At 45.6% G+C, this 27,329-nt stretch overlaps 1 protein-coding gene across 6 annotated transcripts in view; it reads left to right on the forward strand.

The window, feature by feature from the left end:
• Positions 1-2,785: 2,785 nt before the first annotated feature.
• Positions 2,786-27,329, forward strand: part of TRIM44 (tripartite motif containing 44) — a 103,619-nt gene continuing 79,075 nt past the window's right edge. For 2 of the 6 annotated variants that reach the window (XM_075927487.1, XM_075927486.1), the window contains exons 1-2: positions 2,786-3,573; positions 16,548-16,625. In XM_075927487.1, coding sequence (XP_075783602.1) covers positions 3,178-3,573; positions 16,548-16,625 — 474 coding nt within the window. In that variant the 5' untranslated portion in view covers positions 2,786-3,177. The remainder of the gene's footprint in view (positions 3,574-16,547; positions 16,626-27,329) is intronic. The other 4 variants (XM_075927491.1, XM_075927492.1, XM_075927490.1 and 1 more) reach the window with 2 other exon arrangements.

Below are 27,329 nucleotides of genomic sequence, written 5' to 3' on the forward strand. Positions count from 1 at the left end.
TCTTTCGAAAAAGCAGATCACTTTTTTGATGTGCTTTTACAGTGTGGATGCTTTCTTTCAGAAGACATTTTTCGTGAAGATCTCTTCCGGAAAAGCTTCTTCCAAAAGAAGCCTGCAGTCTAGACATAGCCTAAGACACTAAACCAGCAGAAACTTAGATATCTACAGAATTATTGGGGGCAGCTGATCAGGGGTCTTGAAGATCTAAATTTTAGACTGTGGTGTCAAATGTAGCATTTTGTTGTATAAATCTCTTTGTGGATCTAGTCCTTTAGCCCTAAAAAAGGGCAGAGTGGATCTTATTGAGTGCAATGCTTGAATACTGCATTAATAAACCAAATATCCCCACAAGTAAAAATTTGATACAACTAACAATGTTCTGTTAGCTTTATTTCAATGTAATGAAAGAGAGCACTACAGAAAACTACTACTGAACACTTTATCCAGGCTTCTCTTTAGAAGTGCATCTTGGTAGATTATGCCATCATAGAATACATCATCTTTACTCTCCACGAAAAGCTATCATAAAGGGACAAAAATTAGAGGACATGACTACATGATTAAAGATAAAAGGATTAACATTTCTGTATTGCAAATCATTCTGGATAAATAATAAAAGGCTTATAAATATGTATGATTATATTTCTTAATATTTCATGTTAGAAGTTACTGTTTACAACAAAGCAAACTGCAGTAACAATTTACAAAAAGCACTATTAAGAAATAGTTTGCTCCATAATAATAAGTCTATGGTTCAAAGTAGTTTTGCTCTTGTTATATTAATTTTGTGGGTGGGTGGGTGCCTGCAATACGGGTAAGTGAATAAAATTAACACAATTCATTAAATGACATTTTATGGATTATGATCAGGTTATATAGGCAGTGTAGGAGGTCAAACCACAGGTTTTCTGATGAAACTAGCAGTTTACATTTTTCATAAGCATGGAACATTAGCAACAGCTGCGATTCTTTCAGTCACAATATTTGATTTATTCAGCAAGGGGACATAACATTTCTTCGCAATGAGCTCTAATAAGATAATATATTGGCTAATATAGTAACAGCAGGAGATCAGATTAGATGATCTCATGGGCATGCCTTGTAAAATGAAATCGGTCATAGAGTCTAGCTGCATATAAATACCTACTATATTGTGTGCAGGATTATCTGCATTAGACTGTGTATACAACTAACAGCTCCCCTGCCCCTTCTTGAATTTACTTCTTTCATTACTTCTCCAGGAAAAGCAAAGGTTTTCCTCACTGATCAGCATACACAAAGTTAGAGTGATGCAAAAACAAAGAAAGAGCTTACTGATCACATGAAAAGGTTCTATGCATGGGAGAAAAACTAGCATCCATTTAGCAAAGGAAAGTAACTACCACGTGGGACTGGGCTAACACAAGTTCTGTAAGACAAGGTGCAGGTGCAGAGTAAGCGGGCCTTGTTCGTACTTAATAGAAAAAGCTTCCCCTGGTGATAGCCCAAGATAGGTGTTAATGGATTCTCATACATACCTTAGTGAACTATGTACTGAACACATGAAGCTGTATTCTGAACTCAGATACACTAGTGTAAATTGGAGGTAACGCATGTATTTCCTCCAGAGTAAATGAGATCAGACTCTAGCCCAAAGTGAACTAGTCGCAGAGTTCAGTTATATTATTATAATAAGGTGAAAAAGAAAAAAACGGATTTGCAAAAACTATTGAGGACACTGGTACAATCTTAGAGTATGTCTACACTGCAATGTTATTTCAAAATAACTAGTGTTATTTCAAAATAACTTACTCCGCGTCTACACAGCAGGAAGCTATTTTGAAATAATGTCGAAATACTGTCAAGCTGGAGGACTTCTTACTCTGACTCCTGTTACTCTCATTGTATGAGGAGTAAGGGAAGTCAGAGGAAAAGTGCTCTATTTTGAAATAAGTGCTGTGTAGATGCTCTAAATTTTGAAATAAACTATGCAATTGATGTAGCTCAATTTGTGTGGCTTATTTTGAGTTCAGCCCTGTTGTATAGACACACTCACGGTATTGCCATCCCTCACAATTTTATTGCAAGTCTCACAATATCTGAAGTTTCTTTTACAGCCTAGGATCTAGATCAGTGTTTCTTAAACTGTGTTCTGCTTCCGTGAACAACCCACAGGTGTTCCACGACCTCTTTTTTGTTTTTGTCTTTTTTTGTCTGACAATTTTTTTTTAAAGAAAATTTTCATAGGTGTTCCACATAAAAAAATATTATTGTTTGGTGTTCTGTGGTGTCAAAAAGTTTAAGAAACATGGATCTAAATCTATGTGACTAGAGAAAACGGTATTTGTTAAGCCTCAGGGTTGCTGAGAAACATTTGAAAATGTGATCCTCAGTGCAACCTTCCATTTCAGAGACCAGAGGAAAATTAAAAAAACCCTTTATTTGATTTGATTTGATTTTTTTAAGACTAATTTAACATTGGAAGGAGTTACTCAGTTTGTTGAGTGTTGCTCCCATACCTGAAAAAGCTCTAAGTAAGCTTGTCTCTCTCACTGACAAAAGTTGGCCTTATAAAAGATAGTCTCTCACCCACTTTGTTTCACTGGAACATATGCACCCATTTTTCATCATAACAAGGAGACTAAAAAAAAAAAACTGCCTTAGGATTGATCCCAGAGGAGGGTATTTCCCCTTCAAATCAGCATGCTCTGGCCAATCTGATGTTTCCTGTAGTTTTAAAGCAGGAGCAGCCCTGAGCAGGGAAGGCAGGAAAAAAAGGCCCTTGCCACTTTAAATGACTCAGGAAGTAAAAACCAGGATGGCCTGAACTTTAAAAGTGAAAGTAGCTGCTTCTGTATAGTGTGGCCTGCTGCTTGCTTTGGGGGCAGCTGGGCGGCCTGCTCACCCCCCATCAAAACTACCGGGGGGACGAGGTCAGTTGGGTGAGTTAAGCCCCAGCTGCTCAGAGGGTGGGAGGCGAAAGGGGATCCGCTCGGCCAGAAATAGAGGGATTGTGGCTGGCGAAGAGGCCGCAGAGCAACTGGGCCGTTCCAGTGTCTCTGGGCCGGCAGCAGCTGGAGGCCCGCGCCGGGAGCGGGGAGGCAGCAGCGAACCAGCCCGCGAGCAGCCGCAGGGTAAGCGGCCAGGAGGGGAAGGGGGCTGCAGCACCAGCCAGGCCGCCCCCGGAGGAGGCTCGCCATGGCCGCCCCGGGGAGGGAGCGCGCCGAGGAGCTTCCCCCCGATGGCACGTGCGATGTGTGCGAGCCCGATGAAGCCAAGAGCGCGGTGGGGCTGTGCGGGGAGTGCGGCTTCTCTTTCTGCCAGCCCCACGCGGCGGAGCACGCCCAGAAGCACCCGGCCCACCGCCTGCAGGGCCCTGCTGCCTCCGGCCGCGCCGAAGAGGAGGCGGAGGAGAGCGGGCCGGCGGGGGAAGAGGCGCCCAAGCTGGAGCGGAAGAAGTGCGAGGAGCACGGGCAGGAGCTGAGCCTGTACTGCAAGGAGCACGAGAAGATCATCTGCGTGCTGTGCGCCGTCACCGGCACCCACAAGCAGCACCAGCTCATCACCCTGGACGAAGCCTACCGGGCCATGAGGGTAAGCGCCTCTTGCACCTTCCCGGCAGGGGCAGGGCTCCTGCTGCCTCCCCCGGCTGCTGACCGCCCTGGGACCGGTTCCTCTCAGGGTTGCAGCATGGGAGCGGGAACTCCTTGAACACCTGGGGAAACTGAACAAAGAGGCGAGGCCCTCCCTTTCCAGGGCTCCTTTAGGCAGTGGGTCAGTGTTAGGGTCTTGTATGGCCCTTGCCAGCATGTTTGTGTGGGGATGGTGGGCCACACGCTGTTGCCCTGGGGCTGCTAGGTGCAGTTGTGTCAGTGCAAAGGGATGTTCCAGCAGGTGGATAGGAGAATCTTATGTTTCCCCCCTCTCCCTGCAAGAGACAGGCCACAGATTGCTGCCTCCGCCAGTCCTGTACTTCAGCAGTTCCCCATTGCCACAAGTTCCTTTGGGACTATGGTATTGGGGAATGTAAAATCAGCTAATCACAGGACTCCAGTATTCTGTGTTGGAAACTGAACTGGCCCATGTGCCTGAATAAGGAAGGCACAAACAACCTGTGCTTTGTTCTTTTGTCAGTGAAGAGGTTAATTTCCCCCTTACAGTCATCTACTCATTCTTGGTATTGTGGGGTTGAGTCTCGTCTCTCAGGAGTTGATTCAGGAGTAATTCCATTGATGGCAGGGAAGTTGCTTTTGAATTTGGTCAGAACCCCAAGAGAGTAAGGCCCTCTATCCTTTTTATCTCTTCAATGCAGCCAGGAAACGGACATAGCCACATTCTTTGTTATGTATTGCTGCTTACAACCAAATATAAACCAGATCTCAACTTCTGCAGTGTCCCATTGTGGAAGTTTCATTTGGACCCATCAGTAGGTTGCTTGTTGGAAGCATAGTCATTGATGCAAACGCAGGCCTGATTCATGCTGCACAGTTTTATCAGTAAAACTTGCCCTCCGTTGGCTCACAGACTGTATGCTGTGTATACCCTATTAAAGATCCCTGTGGAGGTTTTGTCTTCTAGCATTTCTATGCCTCATTCTGAGGGGATGGTTTGTTGTGCCTTATGTATTCTTCCCTTTCCAGAAATTATTATTTTCCCAAATTTTTAAACACGTTGGGATCACAGCTGATCTGCAAATTCCATGATGTAAACAGCCCCATGAGAAGAGCCCTGTATGGATACAAAAATTTGTATCTGTGTCTACAAAAATGAGTTGCGGATACCTGCATCACCTTAAAAACTAACAAAACATGTAGATGGTTGTGCCCATGAAAACTCATGATACCCATTTCTTCAAATGAATGGAGTTATTAGAGGTCCAATTTCTAAATAAATAGGGAATGGGAGGTGGGGGAAGAGAGAAAGTCAATTAGTGTCCCTGCTACATGTTCTTGAAGTTTCACCACTGTCTGGTTTCACCACCACTAATATTCAGCACCAGCTTAGATCATACCTAAGGAAGGCTTTCCTACCATAGGCTTTCAACCTTGACTGCTGCTGGTTTGATTCCAAAGAAGCAGAGAAAAGAATCAGCCCGACCAAGGTTTGTTTCTTTCTCTACTTCTTTAGTATGAGGAGGCAGCTATGGGTTGGCCACAGGGAATTATCAATGGACTGCTTCTTTCTCTCTCACTTCCCACCATTCTGGGTAAGATGGGGAGACAACAGACAGGGCAAGAATCAAGACAGAATGTGGAGTGGAGGTAGGAAAATATGTGGGGAAGAGAGATGGTGAGAGAGATGCACAGCAGCAGTGCTGGGGCATTGGGATGTGAGGATGTGGAGAAAAGTCACTAGCCACCAATCTGTTATAATGATGGTGCCAATGGGAGGGTGGGGAGGAGAAACCCATGGAAACTGTGGAATAAAATTTGACTTCGGCAAGGAGCTCTTGAAGAATGTAGCATTGCTTGGAACAACTTGTTTGCCATCCTGTCATCCCCTCCTGCACTGTGTCTGTCTCCTCCATTCTGATGCCTAGGGAGGCGATCCACAGGTGTAAGCCTCTTGCTCTTGGAAGTGAGAAATTCTTGTATAATTCAGTAGCCTGCTGGGGTAGTGTGCCCTGACAAACCGAAACACAGCTGTTAGATTTAATTTTAGGACTCCCTTACAGCCTTGATAGTTGTTTTCCTACAGTCCCAGGAAAAGTGCTGTTCTGTTTTGAAGTGTGAGAGTTTTTAAAGCCATGGTGTTAATTTTCTAAATACCAAAATAGAAAGAGGAAAAAATACACAGCCGTGCTGCTTCCTCTTTGTTCACTTCACTTCAGATTTACTTGTTCTGTTACCAGCCGAAAGGATGAACTTAAGAATTGCTGTCTCCTTTGGACACATCTCTACTGCAGCTAGGAGCTTAGGGAGTTGCGTGGGCAGGAGATCCCAAACTCCAGCCCATGCTGCTACACCTACACTAAGATTAAGTGTGCTAACGCAAGTCCTGCTAGCTCAAGTTCATCTGCCCGGGTTGGGAAGCTTTCTCCTTGCTGCAGTCTTCCTTGTAATTGCCTTTCAGCCGCCTAACTTTTAAACCTCCTCCTATAGTTCCATAAAGAGAAGACTGGATGATTCATGGGGAATGGGTAATAAGATATTTTAAAAAAGCCTCTGAGTTGTATCCAGCTCCCACTAGTTACTACTCTTGATTAGCTGAGAGTTCCTACCATCTGATGGCTGTTGGGAGGCCTGGGTGAAATGAATTTGTTGGCTCAGTCCACATCTCGTGTACATCATAACAATTGGCAGTGCCTGGGGCACTGTTGTTAGCAGTTGAGCAGAAAGGCCACTCAGAGCATGCTCCTCTCCACTCTTAGAGTGGGTCCTTCACTCTGGGTTGAAGCACACGGGGTGGCTTGTCTGGCTGTTCTCCTTCTATTGCCAGTTTTCTATCTAAAGTTGAGACTTCAGACTCCAAAGCTGTCCAGCCAGCTCCTGTTCTAAGCTCTAAATTCACTTGCACAGTTTATTTTGTTTTGAAGAGGTGGTGGTAGGGGGAGATCTAAAAGTTCTGTAAAAATGCTCCCAAGCCCACGCTTGTTTCAGTCATGGTCAGTCAGTGCTGCTGGTGGAGAAAGGCCCTCAGCCCCACCCCTCTAAGGCCCTGCCCCCCCACTGCTAGGGTAGGAGGCAGGGCAGTACACCGAGCACACCTCCCACCCCCACACCATGGGAAGGTGAAGAGTTGGGAGAGGGCACACACCTGCCTGACCCCCGGAGCTCCAGAGAGGAAGGAGGCTGCATAGCTCCCGACTCCCCAGGCCTCAGAGCATCAGGGAAGGCAGGCGCTAAGGGCCACAACACTCTGCCCCCAGAACACCCCCAGAATGCCTGCTATAGGTAGAGTGTGGATGGGGCCATGCGTGGTGGTTTGGGAAGACAAAGCCTTCCCCTGTCTAGGCTACTGCATGCCCATGGTCTCAATGCTATCACTTGAGTGTCTCAGATTATTATTATTATGCTTCCTTTCCACTAGCTGCAGTCCATCCGCCAGCCAGCCATTCACAAAGGTGATGGGGCAGGTTAACAGACTGAAATCTTGTTCTTGTTTGGCAAGGTAGTACATTGGCTAAGGGTTCCAAGTCATAAGATGATTCCTAGAAAATCAGAGCTAGGTCTCTCCTGCTAAATTTGGATCTCCCAGGGTTTGAGGGGGTGAGAGGGTTGAGACTCTGTTAATTTTTGCAGTCTGAGTAGAAGTGTATTGTCTAGGGATGTAATAATGTAGTTGATTGATGGCTTTGCTCCGCGTCTCCCTGGTCTGACCAGCAGACCAGGGACACGGGGAGTAGCTTTTCTTGCCCTGGAGGATGCGGGCGGCGGGACCGCGGCTCATCTGGGTGTTCCGCTGCTCCCGGCCTCCGGGGCGAGAAAAGCCCTGTTCGTAACTGAGGATATGACATAAGTCGGATCCGCGTAACTCGGGGACTGTCTGTATTTTTTTTTTTTAATTCTTACTTGAATTTCTTTTTGTCCTCAAGTATTTTTTTTGATTAGGACAGGAGTAAGGAACCTTTTTTTTCATCAGGGCTGCTGACCTACAGAAAAATCAGTCATGGGGCCACACAAGTGAGAAGCAAACAAACAAATACATAAATAAAGCCCCCTCCACTGATGTGGACCCTGACTGACAAGGAAAAAGACACTCCCCATATTTGCCTTGCACACCAGAGCCTAAGGGGGCACAGGCTAGTAGATTTTGTGTGCTCCAGCCCCACAGGGAGGCAGTGGAGAATGGAGCTGGAGTGCCAGTGTGGACTCCCCAATACTGAGGGGGAGCCTCAAGCCTCAGGAGTTGGATCCAAGCAAGCCGGGGGCCCGATAGGATCCCTGTCCCTGGACTAGGACAAGATAAGTAATGCAACAGGATGAATGAAGGTCCCTTTCATTAAGGATTTTACTTTCAGATGTTCAGAACATCTGAAGTTTCCCGTGGTTTGAAGTGGAGCTGTGGTGCTTAGCATCTCTTTAAAAACATGGGGTGGGATCCTTGCCCCTCAAAGGGAAAAGGCTGAAATGATGTAAGAGGTTTTAAACCCCAAATACGGAAGGAACAGGATTCACTGGGGCAGGTACTGTGGAAACGGTCATAAGGTAGGGATGTCAGTGTGTAGACAACTAAACCCAGGATTATCAGTGAATTGTGTATCGGTTAATCCTGTGGGCTATACGCACACACCCTCAGTAAGGGGGGGAGCAAAAGGGGATGCAGCAAGGGGGGGAAATAGGCGGCGGTGCCTGTAGGTAGCCAGCCCCTGTCCATGAGGACGGGGGTGTCTGAGCTCCCTGTGAACAGGCTGCTGCTGTGGAGCAACCTCTGTCTATGTGGAGCTCGGCGCCTCCCCTTCCTCCTGCGGACAGGGGCTGCTGCCACCCCACACTGCTGCCTCTGTATGAGTGGCAGCAGGCAGGAACTGGTCTGTGTGGGAAGCCAGTTTTTGAACCGGCTGTTGGCCCCACCTCCAGGGACTATCAAATAATTGTCTCGCTGCTAACAACAATTCAGTTACATGTTATCTAATATCCCTATCATAAGGAGTCCCTGAGAGTTAGCCTTCGCAAGCTTTGGCATGGGGGGGACGGTTGAGAGGCATATTACGGACAGGGCTGTAGCAAGCACATAGTTTTGGGTTGTGAGGCAGCCCAGAGCAGTGTTGTCAATTTAGCAAATTTGTCACTAAGCTGTTTAGGGTTTTTTTGTGGCTTTGTTTCACCAAGTCTCTGTACAGTCGCTTCTAAATAAATCTGTTGGTGCTGTGCCTCTTGCTTTAGTTTCAGTCCGGCTTTCTTGGAGTTGGAGGCATCAGTTCACACGCACTTCAGAGGCATCAGAATTTTTCAGGAGGGAGGCGGGGGGAAATGTGGTCATGCCAGGTGCTCTTTGCGTAACTGTAGGCAGTGGCACACACCAGCTGCAGTTTGACCCATTGCTACTCAGCAACCAGTAGTGTGGAAGCCAGAGTCTCTAGCTGCTAATGGTCTCGCTTGACTCAGCAGGTAGGAAGGAGGGTGGCCAGCCAGGATGCAGTCAGTGAGGGCATCCTCCTAGACACTCATCCCAGCTCCCAGCCTCCCAGAGACACCCATCACTCAGCCCCTGCTTCCCCCGACACCTTCCTCCAGCAGGCACTCAGAACCCAAAAGCCTTCTGCAACCCTGAGCATCCACCACCCCTTGCATCCATCTAGACCAGGAGTTGGCAACCCCCGGCACGTGTGCCAGAAGCAACATGTGAGCTGATTTCCCATGGTATGCGAGGCGGGAGCTCAGCCTTGTGGTCGTTCACCCCCCCCCCCCCCCCCAATCCGGGAGCTCATGCTGCAGCTTCAGCCATGGCAGCTGCAGGCAGGAGCAGTAGCTCTAGCTCCCTGCTGGGAGGGGTAGGGTGGGGGGGAGATGAGAAGTCATGTGTGTAAATCCCTGGGGCTGCCCCTGACCAGCCTGGGTGTGCTACTCCTGGGAGCTAAGGAGTTAACCCCCGCCTTCTTGGCTAGGGTTGCCAGGTATCTGGTTTTGAATTTTCTGTTTGGGAAACAAATTGAGAAAATATAAATGTCTGGTATTTTCTAAATAAGATGTAATGTAGATTGTGATATGATGTCAGGTGTGTTCGGCATTTTGGTTGAAACCATCTGGCAACCCTATTCCTGGCTACAGGTTTATTGCTTCTGGAGGGGGCGGGGCTGGGCGGCCAGTCCCACGTGGGTCACTGGGGCCTAGGCTGCTCCCTGCGGGTTGTGTGCAGAGAGTCCCTTCCGCAGCACCCCTCTGTGCCTGGCTGGGCTGGAGTCAGTCCTGAGCTCTGCCTGCCCCAGACCCAAAGCCACAGCCTGCAAGCAAAGGGCTGGGCCTGGCAGGGAAGAGACTCTGCCCCCCCCCCCTTTGCCCCAGCACTGTGAGTGTGTGTGCTGGGGGTACAGAGGTGTGTGTGTGGGGGGGGGGGGATAGGATGGGCAGGGGAAGGGGTTGCACTGAAGGGCGTGGGGTGATGCAGTGGATCAGGCTGGGGAGGACTGAGGGGAGTGAGGTTGGAGCAGAGGGAAGATACAATTTTACTTTGCAAAAGCTGCACTTTCCTTTACTCCCCACTTCTTTGCCTCCCTCTCCAACTAGCTATTTGGCTGCATTCTCACCCTCTTGCCTTTTCTGTATTACTCCCCCAATCCCCTTCCTATACCACTTGCTGGAAGCCCTGTCCTGCATATTGAACCCCTCATTTTTGTTCCCACCCCAGAGACTAAGGAAATCCACAAATCCACTAACTCTGGAACCCCAGAAAAGTAAATCTGGACTATGGAAAGCCCTGAACCTCAGTCTTACCTGTCCCTTCCCCATATCCTTGAGGCTGGAATGCCAGAGGAGTGAGGTGTCTCAATTGGGGGCCACATCAGTGAGGTTTTGGGAGGAGTTTTTTTGCTTCTCACTTGTGTGGTCCCCAGCTGATTGATTTTTTTTTTTTTTTTTTTTTCCTGTGGGTCTGTGACTCCCAAAAGTTCCCCACTCCTGCCATAAAGAAAGAAAACATTGAAACCTTTTGTGTTGGACATATTTTACCTTTTTTAAAATGAAATTTAATAAACTAACCTGAGGAAGTTAAAATGCTTAATCTGTTTAATCATTTAAATTAAACCATTCTCTCCAGATGCAGCACTAGAAAAATGGCTCAGGCGTAATTATGTAATTAACAGTTTCCATTAACAGCTGGTAGTCCGTGGAAAGGTTTTCATTGACCCAGGTAGTACACCGGGCATGTGGTGTAGAGAGCCACTGCCCCCCTCCTCCCAGGAGTGTGGCATAGCCCAGAGCAAGAGGGTTACATTTTGGCACGCCACTTCCAAAAGGTTACTGACCCATGACCTAGACCAGTGGTCCCCAACGTGGTGCCTACAGGTGCCATGGCGCCCACCAGGGCATTTATATTCGCCCGCCTAGTGACCAGAGCTGGCCCGAGCCAGTGTGGATCAAACGACGAATGATTGGCACCACCGATTGTTTGGCTAAACACTGAAGAAGTACCACCCCCTTAGCAGTAGGAATGTGAGTGACTAGTTGAGTAGTTGACTACCTGATAAGCATACGCTTACTGAGTAGTTGAGTCACTACTTGACTAGTCGCCGCCTCCCCAACTTGCTGCCCCTTAAAAGCCAGTTCCCCCCAGCACCATCTTCGCAGGAAGGCAGAGGCACAGTGGGAGACAGGTGCAAGCTGTGGTTCGTGCCCCTGCTTTTTCAGTGGAGCAAGAGCTGCCCGGTTCTGCTACTTCTAAATCCATGATTGAGGGTGCAGGTAAAGGTTAAAATGTTCCCCTACAGGTTTGTGTGTGTGCCCATTTCTGAGGTGTGATTTATGTCCATTTATCCTTTGTCATGGAGACTGTCCGGTTCGTCTAGTATATATGGCTGAGGGGCATTGCTGGCACTTTAAAGTTACAGACTAACACAACCACCTCTCTGAGACTTTTTAGCAAGTTCTTGTTGTTCATCATGTTTCTTATTGAGTTCCTAGCAGGGTGGCTATATCCAACGTCACCTGCTATAGATGCAATCCTGCAGGATGCTGAGTGCTCTGGACTCAGTGAAATCTGTGAGCATGGAGGTTGCTCTGTACCCTTATTTGTGCAATGGTGGGCCTGCAGTACCAAGGATATAATCAACCTCCTTTATTCAGGTGGGTGGAAGGATAAGGTTGGGGTTTTTTTTTTTTTTTTTTTTTTTTTAACAAACTTCAAATTGCTGGCTGTACTCCTGAATCCACTAGGCTGTACTCCTGAATCCACTATAGAGAGAGAATATTTAATGGGTAGCAAACACTTTTATCAGTGACTTGGATCATCCTAATTTTAAAGTGTGTGTGTGTGTGTGTGTGTGTTTTCAGACTCCGTTTTTCTTTCCAAAAGAGCATGCTCAAAATAGTAGCTGGAAGGACAATTGTAAGTGAGGTGATTGGGTAGCTACTTACCCACTGAGGCATTGCTATCTTATGAACAAGTGACAATAGCCAGCCTTGTTTGACTTTCAAAAGTCACACTCGGATAGCTTATTTATCAAAAATAATTCAGACGATGTCTTAATGCCGTGGAAGAGCCACATGGCAGGTGAAAAGAAAGACTCAGTAAATGCCCTAAGCTGATCCTAGTCGCTGAATAAGGATCATAGGAGCTACTGTGGAGGAGCACAGCAGAAGTTTACATCAGATGCAACACGCTCCCATCTCTATGCTTTGACATTTAATGTCTTTTGAGAGGAAAAATGCTCTTGTTTTCTGTCTCTGTTGTGTCAGAGTATGTGTAAGGATCATTGGAATGCTGCTTGCTTTGTTTAAATCACTCTGCCTTCTGTCTCCCCTCAGATGGACACTTGCCATTGGTGCCTAATTAAACTTTTATTTGGAAACAATCCTTCTTCTATACCATATTTCAATAGGTTACCATTTATTTGGTTGAATACTTGGATCACCTGTATAAAAATGAGATCTTTGTTGCTTTCATTTTTTGTCTGTTCCTGTTGCTTCTATCTCCTTTGAAATCCTAATCTGAACATGTGATGTCAGAATAGAGAATACTGTGCCTGCAAACTGGCCCTATATAAACACCTTTCAGTGAGGATTAAGCAACAGAAGCAAATGACATTGTCAGTACATTCCTGTTTTGATTCAGTTGTGTGTGTGTGTGGGGGGGGGCGGGGGGGGGGGGTTTGTTGGCAAGGAAGACCTCAGAAATATGCAGTATAAGCAAGGGATGTTAACGATCAGTTAATTGAGTAGTGGATGGAATTTCCATTGACTTCTTGATTAGTTGATGGGGAGACCCCCCCCCCCCCCAATGTGGCTCTGCACTTTAAAGTGCAGAACTGCAGCATCCCAGGGGCGGTGTGAACTGGGACTGTTGAATCCCAGTCCATGCCACCCCCAGGAGCTAATCCCACGGTGGGTTACCCTGCGGTAGCTCCCAGGAACGGTGCAAGCCAGGACTGAATAGTCCCAGCTCGTCCCGACCCTGCGGCTCTCTCTCTCCTGCCACCCGCTCCATGCTGCAGAGACAGGTCCCACCAGCTGCTGCTCTCCCTGACTTGCTGCCTCTGATATGGAGGCAGCGGGGTGGGGGGAGGGAAGCGAGTAGTTATTCAACTGCCCAATAGGCTTATGTTTATTGGGTAGTCGACTGCTCGCTTACATCCCTAAGCGATGTAGTACAAGCAGAATATCATGAAATGGAGAGGTATGTTTTGGTTAAGGGACTGTCCATGAGGTATAGAGTGGGAGCAGTTCAGAGGGACTCCTCTGCAGCAGCAATTCCTGACGAAATCCTGTCTGGTTCACCTGGTATATGTTCAGGGAGCAATTGCATCACTGTTGCCACATCTTTTGAAAGAAGCCGTTGCTCTTTGAAGAGGGCCTCCCTTCATTCCCACCCCACATTTAGCTAGTTCACTGCAGCACTTGCTTTATCCTCTCTCATTTTGAAGAGTTCCATGTCAACGCTATCAAACGTCAGGAGCAACAGATTGGGTGGGAGAACTGGAGTGGACTGGGATTGTGGCTAGCCCTTCCATAAAACTGCTTTGCTTTTCAGGCTAGTGATTGATCTGGGGGAGAGGAATGAGTGCTATCCTTCTAAACACTGCACACAAACAAAGCTTTTCCATTTTCAGACCATACAAAATGAAGCAGACTTACACGGTCAGCCCCACTCCCATTACTGGCTCTTGTGGGTTTGACTCGGGGATGTCAGGCATAATAGGTATGCCCATCCTTTGTGCAGTGGGAACAGCATCCCCGCAGGACACTACCACATTGGGTTTATCTACACTGTAGCTGGGACTGAGCCTCCCAATCCAGGTAGGGCTCTAATAAGCGCACTAACAATAGCAGTGTGGACATTGAGGCTCTAGTGGAAACTTGGGCTCAGATCAAGGGAGTCAGTTATGGTGCCTTTGCAGCAACCTCCATGCTGCTCTTTTTAGTGCTCAAGCCCCACTGGCATAAGTCTTCTCAGAGATAGCTGGTACCTGTTGCTGACAGCATGAGTCATGCACACTCTTTTTCCCTTAGGGCCCCTCCTTGCAGCTTCCCAGTGTTTGCTTCTACCTCTCCCCACATAGCTAAAACAATGCTCCCTTCCTGTAACTCCCAGCTGTTTACTGGTGCCTCTCCCCAGGGCTGGAGGAAAGCAAATACCCAAGGAGGAGGCCCAGCCAGCAAATACTGGCAGAAATGGGGAGGGGGATGTGACCTCACATTTTCCTCCCCCAAACTACACATCGCCTCTGAATTTATATGTCCAAGCTGCGGGGCTAGCTCCAAGCTGCAGAGTAGTCAAACCGAATGTGGCCCAACTACTATACGGCTCTTCTCTGGTGGAGTTTGGACCACATTCCTCGGTCATGGTTGGATTCAACTGGTTTGTTGACTCTCCCTCGTGGGGGAGAGCTTGGTTACTGCCTATGCAGTTTTTCCTATGTGCTGTTGGGGTGCTGGTTCTGCCCCCACAGGCAGGCAAAAAGAATTATTGACAGTGAGGTTTTTGAGTAGCAATGGTGCCCATCAGCTGGAGCTGTCAGGTTCCTTGTGGTAATGTGTTGATCTCTCTTGGCTTTTGAACCCAGACATGTATTTGGTGCCAAAGGTCTTCTGGCCAGTAGTGTTGGTGATAACACAGCTGGCTGCTGAGGACTGGGGCGAGACCAGGAAAATTCAAAATGGCAGTTGGCACCAAAAAAAGACCTGGCTTGCTGAGCAACTACAAGCAGGTGCACTTCTTGCACTGGGGTTCTGGGTAGCCTCTGCAGAATGCACAAGGAGATGTACTTGTATGCTTTCCTCCTTTCTGTGCAACATGCCCAAGAATATTTCCCATGGGATGTCAATTGCTCTTTTAAATGCCATTCTGATAGGTGTATCTTTGGAAAAAATTGCCTTAAGACTAGGGATGTTAGATATTGGGTAATAGAATAGTCGACTAACGGCATAAATTCTTAGTAGTTAATTGACTATTCTATAGTTTCCAGGGGCGGGGCCGGCAGCCAGTGAATTCCTGGGGAGCCCTCTGCCATCCTGCACTGCTGCCTCTGATGCAGAGGCAGCAGTGTGAGGTGGCAGCAGCCGCTGTCCACAGGGGGTCCAAGCTCCCTACGGACAGGGGCTACTGCCAGAGCAGCCAATGTCTGTGACGAGCCTGGGCCTACTATGAGCAGCGGCTCAGAGGCAGCAGAACGGGGGGAAGGGAGGCAGATGGCACAGCGGTGCCAGTGCTGGAGGCTCCTTTCTGCCTCTGGTATAGCAACGGTGGGGAAGGGGGAAACGTGAGTAGTCAACTAGATTAACTGATAAACCTAGGTTTTATCAATTATTCGTATAGTCCCCTACTTGTTAGGAAGTGAGTGAATAACTAATCGTGTAGTTGATAGACATTCTATTTACATTTAAACAGCAGAGCCGCAGCAAGGGTAGGTCCCGGGTCTGCCCTGTCCTCCTGGCTCTTACTACATTTAAACTGCAGAGCTGTAGCAGGGGTAGCTACTGGACCTGGCACGACCCGGGACCCCTTTGTGGATGGGATGTGGAGCAGCCTCTGCCTGCAGCAAGCCTGGACCTGCAGCAGAGAGAGTCTGCTTTGTGGCAGCCTCCCCTCTTGCAACCCCATCCCCCCACACTGCTGCTTTTAAGACAGCTCCCCCAAGCACTGGCTCCTGCTCTCCCCCCTCCAGCTTTGCTGCCTCTGATACAGAGGCAGCGGGGGATGCAACTACCAGACAACTCCTTTACATCCCTACATAAGATTCCTGTTTAACTCTTGTATTTGGGATCATTCTTTTCAAATAAGTGTAATTTAATTTTTTGTAGAGAACAGTTGAAGCAAAGAAATGAATATTCCAGGGATTCCATAAGTGCCTCACACTTCACTTCTTCTCTCTTCTGAAGTATGAACTCTTGATTGCTTCCTTAATTAGTTCTTTCCTTTTATAATATCCCTCACTGCTCCCATTTATAAATAGATATACAAAAAGTGCAAGATTAAATTATCAGGCAGCTAGTGCCCATTATAGAAAATAAATGTTACTGGACCTAGGCCACCCCATTCTTGCAGAGCCTCAGGAAGAGCCTTATCCTGTAAAGTCCTGAGTGCATCCTGCAAATTGCTGAGCCATTGGCTTTAGTTGTAGCTGGGGAGCAATGAGCATTTTATAGGATTGGGCCCTAATTCAGTGAACATGGGTGCAGCTGAGCTATAAGACAAAGCAATGAATGAGTCAGCCTGTGCAATTGCATTTCATTTTCATTCCAATAGTCTTCTCAGCTCACTTGGCGGCTGGTTTGGTTTTTTTCTTCCTTGAGCCTTTTGCTTGAACAAAAATAGTCTCAGAAGAGCAAGCAAATGTATTCATGGGTTTGCTGCAATTTGGCTGATAGAATTAGCTGAAAAATTGCTGTAGCCCATTGTCCTGTGAAAATCCTTGTTGTGCTTGGTAAAGTTAAAATGCATGCTGTTTAGTGACCTCTGCCCTCTCTTTCTTGTAGAATAGAGAACCTGTTGACCTGAAGGTGGCCATGCTGGAGATGGTGGAAAGGTTAAAGTTCAAGTGTGCAGACCCTAAAGTAAGTAACTGAAACGATTGTTTGAACGCTCGCTCGCTCTCTCTCCTTTCATTCTCCTTGAGTTAAGCACAGTATTGTTAATGAGTGTGTCAATCAAAACACAAACCAGTCTTCTGATATGCCTAGTGATATGTCATATTTTCCCCTTCTATCTTATGACTTTGAACATGCACTCTTAATTGTTTTTCCTCAATCGCAAACAACTGCATTATTTTTCTTTTCGGTAGCACTTTTCGGTGGCCCACAGCCACTCTAAAACCAGTGTAACAACTGGGAAAACAACTTGGGTGAAGTCAACAACAAGCTGTACCTGCTGCTAAGATGGCCCCAGATAAACATGATCTATTGGGGAAACTAGAATATCATTCTTTCTTCAGTCTGTTAAGTGGCAATAGTAACCAAGAGCCCTTTGGAGAATGTGCTAAGGCGCTATGTGACTAGGAATCTTGTTGGGAGATGTAAAGGTGACAATCTTCCTGGAAATAAAAGGGAAGGTATAACCTCTCGAGTACTTATGCCAGTGCAGTGTCACTAGAGTGACATCTGTTAATACGGACTTCCATTTGCTAGTCAAAAAATTGCAACAGAAATAGCATTTCCAAAGCTTCATCTGATGTAATGGGTGGTGGTCAGAAGGGGGAGCCACAAACAGCTTAGCGAGAGAGAGGAAAGAGGGCTTCTGCTTCTCAATGTTGTAGTAAGTATAAGGCATGCTACATCAGCAAAAGTGAGGCTAAAAGTTTCTTGTATGAACCACATCTCACTCTTGAGGAACAATGTGAGGAAAAACTAGCTATCAGGAGAAACTTCAGAACAGCAAGATCTGTTTGATTATGGAGGAGCATCCCAAGGGAAGCTACAAAAGCCCCATTGCTTGATTTATTGAAAACACAGTGGGACAAAATAGTACCATCACAAAAGGGGACACAATATATAGAGTACAGTAAAATCTAAGAGATGCAAACAGACCAGTCAATCACACACTTCATTTGGAACCAGAAGCATGCAGTCAGGCAGCAACAGAACCTCTCCCTCCACCCCCCCCAAAAAAGCAAAGTATGGTACTGTGTTTAAATGTAAACTACTAAAAATATGAAGGGAGAGCACCTGCATAGTAAAGTTCCACAACGGTATTAAATCAATGTTCAGTTGTAAACTTCTAAAAGAACCATAATATTTTGTTCAGAGTTACACACGGCCTCCATTTCCAAAGTGTTTGTAACTGAGGTTCTGCTGTAGAAAACAGGGTGGCTACGTCTACACTGGCCCCTTTTTTGAAAGGGGCGTGCTAATTTTAAACTTCGGAATAGGGAAATCCGCGGGGGATTTAAATATCCCCCGCGGGATTTAAATAAAGATGTCCGCCGCTTTTTTCCGGCTTGGGGAAAAGCCGGAAAAAAGCGTCTAGACTGGCCCGATCCTCCGGAATAAAGCCCTATTCCGGAGGATCTCTTATTCCTACTTCGAAGATTTCCCTATTCCGAAGTTTAAAATTAGCACGCCCCTTTCGAAAAAGGGGCCAGTGTAGATGTAGCCGGTGGGTCTCACTTATCTCTAGTCCTGTTTACTTGTATTCTTTTGCAGTTTCCGATTTGTTTCCCTGTTTCCCTCCAGTTGCTAAATCATTTACCTATTTTTAAGTATTTTTAGAATTTGCATAGTGTGTGGTAATTGTATCTGGCTTGCTTCAGGCACACCAGTAAATGTAAGATACTCAACTCCAGCTATGTCAGTTACTTAGCTGGGATTGAAGTACCTTAAATTGTTTTTTGACGCCATCCTCACATCCCTTGCTCCTGTGAGGAGCAGGACTATCAGCACCAACTGGAGCACCCTCTCAGTTTGAATTAGCAGGTCTTCACTAGACCCGCTAATTCAAACCCTGGAAGATCAACTGCAGCACCAGCCATCTTCTCCATAGTGTAGACAAGCCCTAATAGACTATTTTGTGATTGAGATTTTTTTCCCCCCCCCCTTCCTCTTCTGTAATCATCCTAGAACATCTGCTTGAACCTGAAATAAACAGCAGTTGGTTCTCTGGATGCTGCGTCCTTGCCTGTACACTCTGGCCCTGAATCCTCTAGCACTTTGTTCCTGTAGCATTTTTTCCCTCTAGCACCACAAGACTTGATTAATCCAAATGTTGAAGTCCTGCAGGCGCTGGAGTTATTTTTAGCTTTAGAGCTCTGCAAAGGGTGGATGAAGATTTATGAGTTCATCTAATATAAATCTAGCAGCTCTTCCTTTCCCAGCTAGGACTTGGATAGATTCCAGCAATCTCCTCCCCTCTCTTAAATAGCCTTTTATTTCTTTAATTAAAAAGTTCAGAAGGGCCAGTGATTCCTTCAAGATCATAAGAAGTGTGGATGAAATAAGTACAATGTAGAGTGTTAGGAATTTCTGCTTATGTCTGCTTTTATTTGGGGATTATAAATTGATTTTTGAAAACAGCCATTTATTTTGTGCTTCAGTTCAATGTTTTGGAGGTGGAAGGAAGAGGAGGCTGATTAGGCTAGTGATTAACCTTCAAAAGTTTGGAGATCCATTTTGGACACTCACCTAAGTTCTAAGGCTCTCTTATTAGAATATCTCCTTAAGAATGTCCTCCGTCTTTACTCTACCCTTCCATTGCCTCATGTAGTCAGTGTTTTTACAGTTTGCTTTCAGAGAAGATGGTGCTTATTCTGAGGGAATAAACCTTAGAACATAAAAATAGCCATATTGGGTCAGACAAATTGTTCAGCTAGCCCAGTATCCAATCCTTTGACAGCAGCCATTACCAGATTTCTCAAAGGGAATGGACATGAAAGGGAAACCATCAAGCAATCCATCTCCTGTCAGCTAGTCCCAGCCTCTAGCAGCCAGAGGCTTAGGGACACTCTGACAATCTTGTCTAATAGCCATTGATGGACCCATCCTTTCTTTAACCCAGCTATAGTTTTTGCTTTCAACGTCCACTGGCAACAAAGTTGCCTGTGCATTGTGTGAATTAGTATTTCCATATGTTTGTTTTAAACCTGCTGCCTATTACTTTTGTTGGGTGATTTTGTTCTGTTTTATTTCACTTACCCCTTCACATAATACTTTCTTTCATAACACTTTACTTTCCATATTCATTTACACCACACTGTTCACATTTTATAGACCTCTATCACAGTGTTTCCCAATTGGTGCTCTGTGGAACCCCAGGGTTCTGAAAAGCGAAAGTAAGGGTTCCGCGAGAATGCAGCATTGCCCCACCCCCTCTTAAAGAGACAGAGTATTTTGCAGGTTTTGTTGCTCGACCAATTCTGGCGGTTTTTTTTTTTTTTTTTTTTTTGCTTGCCAAATTTTATTCTGGGAACCCTAGGGGTTCCTTCAAATTATTTTAAGCTGAAAAGGGTTCTGTGGTCAAATAAAATCAGGAAACACTGCTCTATCAATCCTTGCTCCCCACTCTGAACAGACCCAATATTTTTGATCTCTCCTTGTATGGAAGCTGTTCCATGTCCCTATCGTTTTGTTGCTCATCTTTGTATTTTTTCCGTTTCTAATATATCTTTTTTGAGATAGGACAGCCAGAACCTTATGCAGCTCTGAAGATGTGAGGATACCATGGATTTATATAGTGGCAGTATGATATTACTTTCTTATTATCTATCCCTTTCCTCATGGCTAGCTTTATTGTTAGCTTTTTTGACTGCTGATCCACATTGAGTGGATGTTTTCAGAGAAGGAGCCACAATAGCTATTTATCTTTCTTGATGATCACTGCTAATTTAGACCCCTTTGTTTTATATGTATAGTTGGCATTATATTTCCCAATGTGTATTACTTTGCATTTATCAACACTGGATTCCATCTGTTATTGTGATACCATGTCACCCAGTTTTGAGAGATCCTCTTGTAATTCTTTGAAGTCAGGTTTGGATTTAACTATTTGGAGTAATTTTGTATTGTTTGCAAATTTTTTCTCCTCACTATTTATCCTTTTTCCAGATCATTTTTTATTAATTTGAACAGCACTGGTCTCAGTACAGATTCCTGATGGACCCTGCTATTTACCCCTCTCCATTCTGAAAACTGACCATATATTCCTACTCTTTGTTTCCTGCCTTTTTAAATAGTTATTGACCCATGAGAGACCTTCCCTCTCATTCCTTAATTGCCTACTCTGCTTAAAAGCTATAGAGACCTTGTCAAAGATTTTTATGGAAGTCGAACTTCACTATATCCACTGGATCACCCTGGTCTGCATTTTTATTGACCTCCCTCAAAGAATTGGTGAGCTATGATTTCCCTTTACATAAGTCATGGAGACTCTACCCAAACAAAATGTGTTCATTTGTTTGTCTTCTAATTCTGCTCTTTGCTACAGTTTCAGCCACTTTGCCAGGTACTAAAGTTAGGTTTACTGGCCTCTAGTTGCCAGGGTTATCTGTGTAGTGTCTTTTTAAAATTGGCATCACATTAGCTATCCTCCAGTCATCTGGTAGAGAGGCTGATTTTTAAGCAATTGGTTACATACCACAGTTAGTAGTTCTGTAATTGCTCTGAAGTAGTTGCTTCAGAAATCTTGGGTAAATATCATCTAGTACAGGTTGCGTATTATAGTTCAGTGTATCTGTTTGTTCCAAAACCTCCTCTATCAGAACCTCAATCTGGGACAGTTCTTCACCTATTGTTTGGATTCTAGAGTAGGCTCAGTAGTAAATAATTTACATTTACATACCAACTTCCATCAAATTAAAGGTCCAATTCTGTTCCCATAGAATTCAGTGGCTTGTGGGACCACCACCAGTGGTCTGTGCCTAAGTTCCCTCTAAGCTGTGCAGCTGCCTAATACGCCCCACATAGGGGCTCAGGGCTGCCTCACACATAGCTCCTCGGGAAGAGGTCCCTCTCCCACAGCCATAGAAGCTCTTTTCTGAGGCCAGAGGAGCATGCTCGGGAGAGGCATGCTGGCTCCAGTAGGGAGCTGCCACAGATGTGCTGGGGGGGAAGGGATGCCTTCCCCCCCCCCCCCCCCACTCAACCTCCCCAGAGATGCTATGGCTGGCAAAAAGTACTTCTTAACTGGCCTGGAACTGCTGCAGTGAGAGAGGATTGTGGGGAAACCCTTTCTCCTGGGGGGAATCTGTACCCAAAGCCCCTCATCTCCGACCCCATCGCAGATCTCATGCCCTTAGCCACAGCATGCACCCCAATACTTTCTCCTGGCCCTGAGCCTTCTCCAACACCATAAACCCTCATCCTTAGCCAGATCCTTCACCACTTTCCACACTCCAAACCTCTTGATCCTACCCCCATCCACGTGCACAATGAATTTTGTTACATGCATCAATATGGAGGTGATGTGTTGCACGTCATCGTAATATGGATTCACACACAGACATAAAAAATTAAAGGGAACACTGGTCAATGCATGTTTTCTATATCTCACTTGAGGGAAAGCACCCAGCAGTGCCACAATGGGGCATGAGTTCTGCACAGACCAAGGAGGAAACACTCCACTCAGTGAATTATTTAACCTTGATTCCTAAGCAGTCTCTCCCCAGGGTTGGGGATGCAAGTTGTGCTCCCACCCCCGTTTCCCCGGGAACAGCTGAACAGCCAACACAGGCTGCCCCAGAGCAGGAGCTGGCTCTTCCAGATTGAGCTGGCCTGACCCACTTCAGACTGCAGAATCTGACAGGGTCATAGCAATGCCAATATCATCAAACTTTTTTAAGAATGCAGCTTTTCCTGTTCATAGTGACAAGGTTGTCAGTATTAATGCCCTTTTCTCTCTGGGGCATTCCGTTAATGGATTGATGAAATTTGCATTAGTCTGGTGGGAAATTAGCAATTGCATGAACTAGTTGCAGGACCCTATAGTGCCATTATCCTCTACCCCAATGCATCTTCCTTTTGCATTGCATACATCTGCCTGGCATATAAGAAGAGAGGGAGTGAATGACCCCAGAGATGAAAATCGTTGTCAGATCTCATTCTTTCATAAAAATGTGAGATTAAACCTCTTAACTCGAGTAAGGCACCTGAGCCCTAACTGAACAAGGCAAAGAGACAAAGACTCTGTTAAATGTAGCACTTTGTCACTATTATCATAGTAAAGTTTTATAAGTAGGTAGCAAGGGACTTAAATGTTACACATCATTTGGCACTGGGAACATGAAAGGGAGATTCCTTGAGGGAAAAAGTCTGACAGCTCTGCTTTCCTCCTCAAAGTAGCATTTGCCTCCTAATCAGCTGTTCTGGCAAATGAATCACCATTTGGCAGAGACCATCACTGGAATCACCATTTGGCAGAGACCATCACTGGAAACTACAGCCGCTCCCCGAATTGCGAACGGTCGAGTTATGACCGTTTGCACTTACGACCAAAGCTCCCATGGAGCGGTTGTAAAGGCGGTCCCCGAGTTACAAATGCAACCCGCGCTTGCGAACAGCGTGGTCACGTGTAACTCAATGGGGTTTGAGTTACTGCTAAGTGTTTGGTCTGTAACTCGTTCGTAACTCGGAGAGAGGCTGTACTTGCTAAAACTTCAGATGAAGAAGCAAGTCTGTTTTTGTATTGAACTGTTCACAGCCCTTGTTCCTCTAACAGTAATCATAAAATTCAGAGGGGTAGCTGAGTTAATCTGTAGCAGGAAAAACTTTAAAAACAACAAATGGATTAGTAGCACCTTAAAGACTAACAAAACATGTAGATGGCATGAGCTTTTGTGGGCGCAACCCACTTCTTCAGATGACAAGTGTTAGAAGTGCAGATCCAAGAATAAATAAGGGGGGGGGAGTGAGGAAAAATCATAAAGCAGAAGAGATGACAAAGAACATTTTACAACTTTAAAAATTATGCTTAAATGGCCTCTTAAATCTTTCTCCCCTTCCTGCCTCTCCTTCCTCACCAAACAAAAGGGACATGCTGTAACTATTTCCTTTCTAAACAAAAGCTTCAGGGGGTAGCCGAGTTAGTCTCTTACAGAAAAAATGGTCTGGTAGCACTTTGGAGACCACTGGTCTATAACCTTTTGGGGCTGCCATGCGTCTGTCCAGGGGCCAGGGTCAGCCCAGATCGTTCGGTGGGCGCACATAAATGCCCCTGCGGGCGCCATGGCACCCGCGGGTACCACGTTGGGGACAACTGTTATAGACTAACAAAACATGTAGATGGTATTATGAGCTTTCGTAGGCACAGCCCACTTCTTCAGATGACTGAAGATAACTCCGGTCATCTGAAGGAGTGGGCTGTGCCCACGAAAGCTCATGATACCATCCACATCTTTTGTTAGTCTATAAAGTGCTACCAAGCCATTTGTTGTTTCTTTCTAAACAAGTTAGGGACTGTGGCTGCCTTTTCTGAGTTGGCTCCAGAAAGATTAACTAGATTTTTTCCACTCTAGTGAACTGCTTGAGGGTATGGATCTCTTATTTGTATAAATACACACAGGCCCCTTTTTCCCCCACTCTGTTAGACTTGTCATACCTTTCACATTAGTAACACCGCTGCCTTGAACTAGTTCACAGAAGAGTAGGTCCTTTGGAACAAAGAGGGGATCCTTTAATTCAGATGCTGCTATGATAATTTGCTTCTGTTATAAAAATAACTATGTATAATTTATAGCATTGCAGATTGAGAAGACTGTTGATAACCATATGGGCTGAAAACTGAAGTGCTGAAAAGGGAAAAAGTTAGTACTTTCTAAATTACCCTGCTTTTCTGTACAATATGCCAGTTTAAAAAGCATCCATTTTCTTGGGGGCCTGTTCCTGCCTGTTGCTAAACACCCTCATCTCCCACTGACATCATGCTACAGTAACAATTTTACTGAGATGCGTTTTTGAGCAAGAAAATCTATAGTCAATCGACAGAACAGAGGGCTTTTTGCGGTGTAGGTATGCCTCCTTCTACGAGGCATAACTCCTTTTTGCATAAGAGTTCTTGAGCATCCACATGCCTTTTTGTGCAACAGGCTTGTTTTGCACAAGAAACCCCTATCTCAAAAAGCGCAGGTGGCCATCAGAACTTCCTTGTGCAAGGGTGTCCACACAGCGCGGATGCTCTCTTGCGCAAAAGCACATCGCTTTAGCAATGTGCTGTTGAGATGTGGAAGCGGGAATATTATCTGCTGGCTTCTTTTAGGTGTACTCTGAATATCACATGCCAGTACTCTGCCTCAATCGAGCATCACACCAGTGCTATGTATTAATGGCATCACACCAGTGGAGAGGTATTAATGGCAATCTTAGGACAAACTTGTGAGGGGAGAAAAAGTGAGTGAAACTTTTAACCAAGAAGCTATATTTGCAGTCTTGCACCAGAACTAAAAAAAGCATATGTGGAGAAACTAGCAGGCTGATGTTTGAACTGTCTTTCATTCTGAAATAAACGGACTTATTTGAGCGGGAAATAAATCACACTGTTCAGTTTACAGAGATAAAAAGAGCCCCCACAAACCTTTTGTGTCATTTTCAACCACCCACTTCCTGTGTGATTACTCCTAGAGTGGAATTGTTTCTCTCCTCTCAAAAATCTAGAATGGGTAGGAGCATTGCAGAAATCTAATAACATTAGACAGCCAAGATTCTTGGAGTGTACTGTGGCACAGTACTTAGCGCTGCCAGTTCCTATAATGGGTAGTATTATCTAAACTATAGACCCATCTTACACACACAGAAAGGGAGGACAAGTCCACTGAAGCAACATGATTATAATGGGTATTGCTATATTATTTCTGCATGAAAACGTACCGCCATGTAACATTCAGAATACATGGCTACTTTCTAGAAATAATACAATGTTGGTTGAATATCCAAGATCAAGTCTTTTTTTTTTTTAAAGATTTTGTTAAATCAAGGTAGTTGCTATACATTAATTCCCATTTACAATGGCAAACCGATCTCTTTAGCCTGATGACTAACCATTAAAAGGCAAATACTCAGTGTACTAATGAGCTGCTAAGCTACTGTCAGAGCCATCATTTTTAAAGGCACTAAATTGCACTGTTATTGCACTCTAAACAGATGGAGCAGGATGTCTGTGATGTTCCAGTAATTGCTTGAATTTGGTTTCTAGTCACGAGTGGAGGTTCCAATATTAATTAGAGTGCAGGGTGACACTGTTTTGCTTTTTTGGGAGGTGTTTTGTTTGGCAATGGAATGTCTGCTGTCCAGTAGGAGCTTTCACCTTAAACTAGCAGATAATTGTGTGAAAGATGGTGAATAATAAAATCCTGGACACATGGATCCAACTCCCCTTTCTACCATAGACTTTGCCTTTGGACAAGGGTTAGGCGGTGGTGGCGTGTAGTGGACATGTATATGCAATAGTGAAAAACAAGCTGTGTCCACACTCACGGTGATGTGTGTAGCTACACACATTAAAGTTTTCTAGCAGAGGGGAGGCAACAAAAAATGGTAGCTCCCCGCTGCTGAAAGTGAAGTCTTTCTCTGCTGCTGGAGTCTTTCCCTGCTACAGGAAAGATTCTGGCAGGTGGAGGCAGTGAGGGGGCAGTACACTACTAAAAAGCGGCCTAACTGGGAAGGGCTGCTGGTAGGTTGCCAGCCCTTTAGGATTATCCTGGAGTCTCTAGGAATTAAAGATTAAATTTATGTGGTTAAATATCCAGGAATTTGTCCAACCACATTTTGCGGCCTTAGCTATTAGAGAGCTGTGTACATAGGGCCCTTCATTTTCAGTTTGAATTTTATTGAATTTTTCTCCAGGAATTTCAGTGTTTACTACTACAAGAGAAGCAAGTGAAAAATCAATGCAAAAAATTGCTAGTGGTTTTTCTGGGTAAATATCAGGGTTTATTTTGGTGAACAGAAAGATGGAGGGGTGGGGGGAAGTATTCTGTAGATCAGTGGTCTCCAAGCTTTTTACACCCAAGATCACTTTTTAAATGACAGACCAAGCCAAGATCTACCGCCTCGCCCCTTACTTGAAGCCCTGCCCCTTCCTTGAAGCCCCGCCCTCTCTATTCTTCTCCTCTCCATCACTTGCTATCCCCAATCCTTATACTGCTGTTTATTTTTTTTATTATTATTATTCTGTAGGAAAAGGTTTTTCCAACATTTGGCCTGTCTACACTGGACCAAATGTCAGGGGAAAAAAAACCTTCTTTTGGAAGCCACCTTATTCCTTGTGGAAAAAGGAATATAGGGGTGACCAAAAGAGCCTGTTTGCTCTTCCACTAAAAAAGCAGAAGAACAAACACAACCCTGGATGCAGAAGAGTTTTTCTGGGATATCTCCAGAATCCTGAAAAACTCCTGCAGTCTAGCTGGACCCTTGCTGTGTTGAGACAGGATGTGTAGGCTCTGGGGTGAGAATGAGGGATTTGGGTGTGGGAAGGGGTGAGAGGTGCAAGCTCTGGGAGGAAATCTGGATGCAGGTGGAGGTGGAGAAGGGGACACTGGCTCGGGGAGGGGGCTCCAGGCTGGGCAGTGTTGGGATACTAAGCAAGCCACAGGCTTGCGGATGTGAGGGTGCAGGAATTTGGGTTGGGGTATGTGAGGGTCTGAGGGCATGAGCTTCCAGTGTTTGATAGGCTCAGATCTAGGGCCTGGGGAAGAGGGAGTGCAGGAGTGGTTGTGGCTTGGCCCCAATTGAGGGTTTGTTGGCCAGGCTTCATTTTTAAATAGAATACTATGTTAAACACAAAAAGTTTCTGCATTGTCTTTATTTATGAGAATGGCAGGGAACCTGCCTTGAGTCAGGTGT

Source organism: Pelodiscus sinensis, chromosome 4 (genome assembly GCF_049634645.1).
Source record: "Pelodiscus sinensis isolate JC-2024 chromosome 4, ASM4963464v1, whole genome shotgun sequence".
In the NCBI taxonomy this organism is placed as follows: domain Eukaryota; kingdom Metazoa; phylum Chordata; order Testudines; family Trionychidae; genus Pelodiscus; species Pelodiscus sinensis.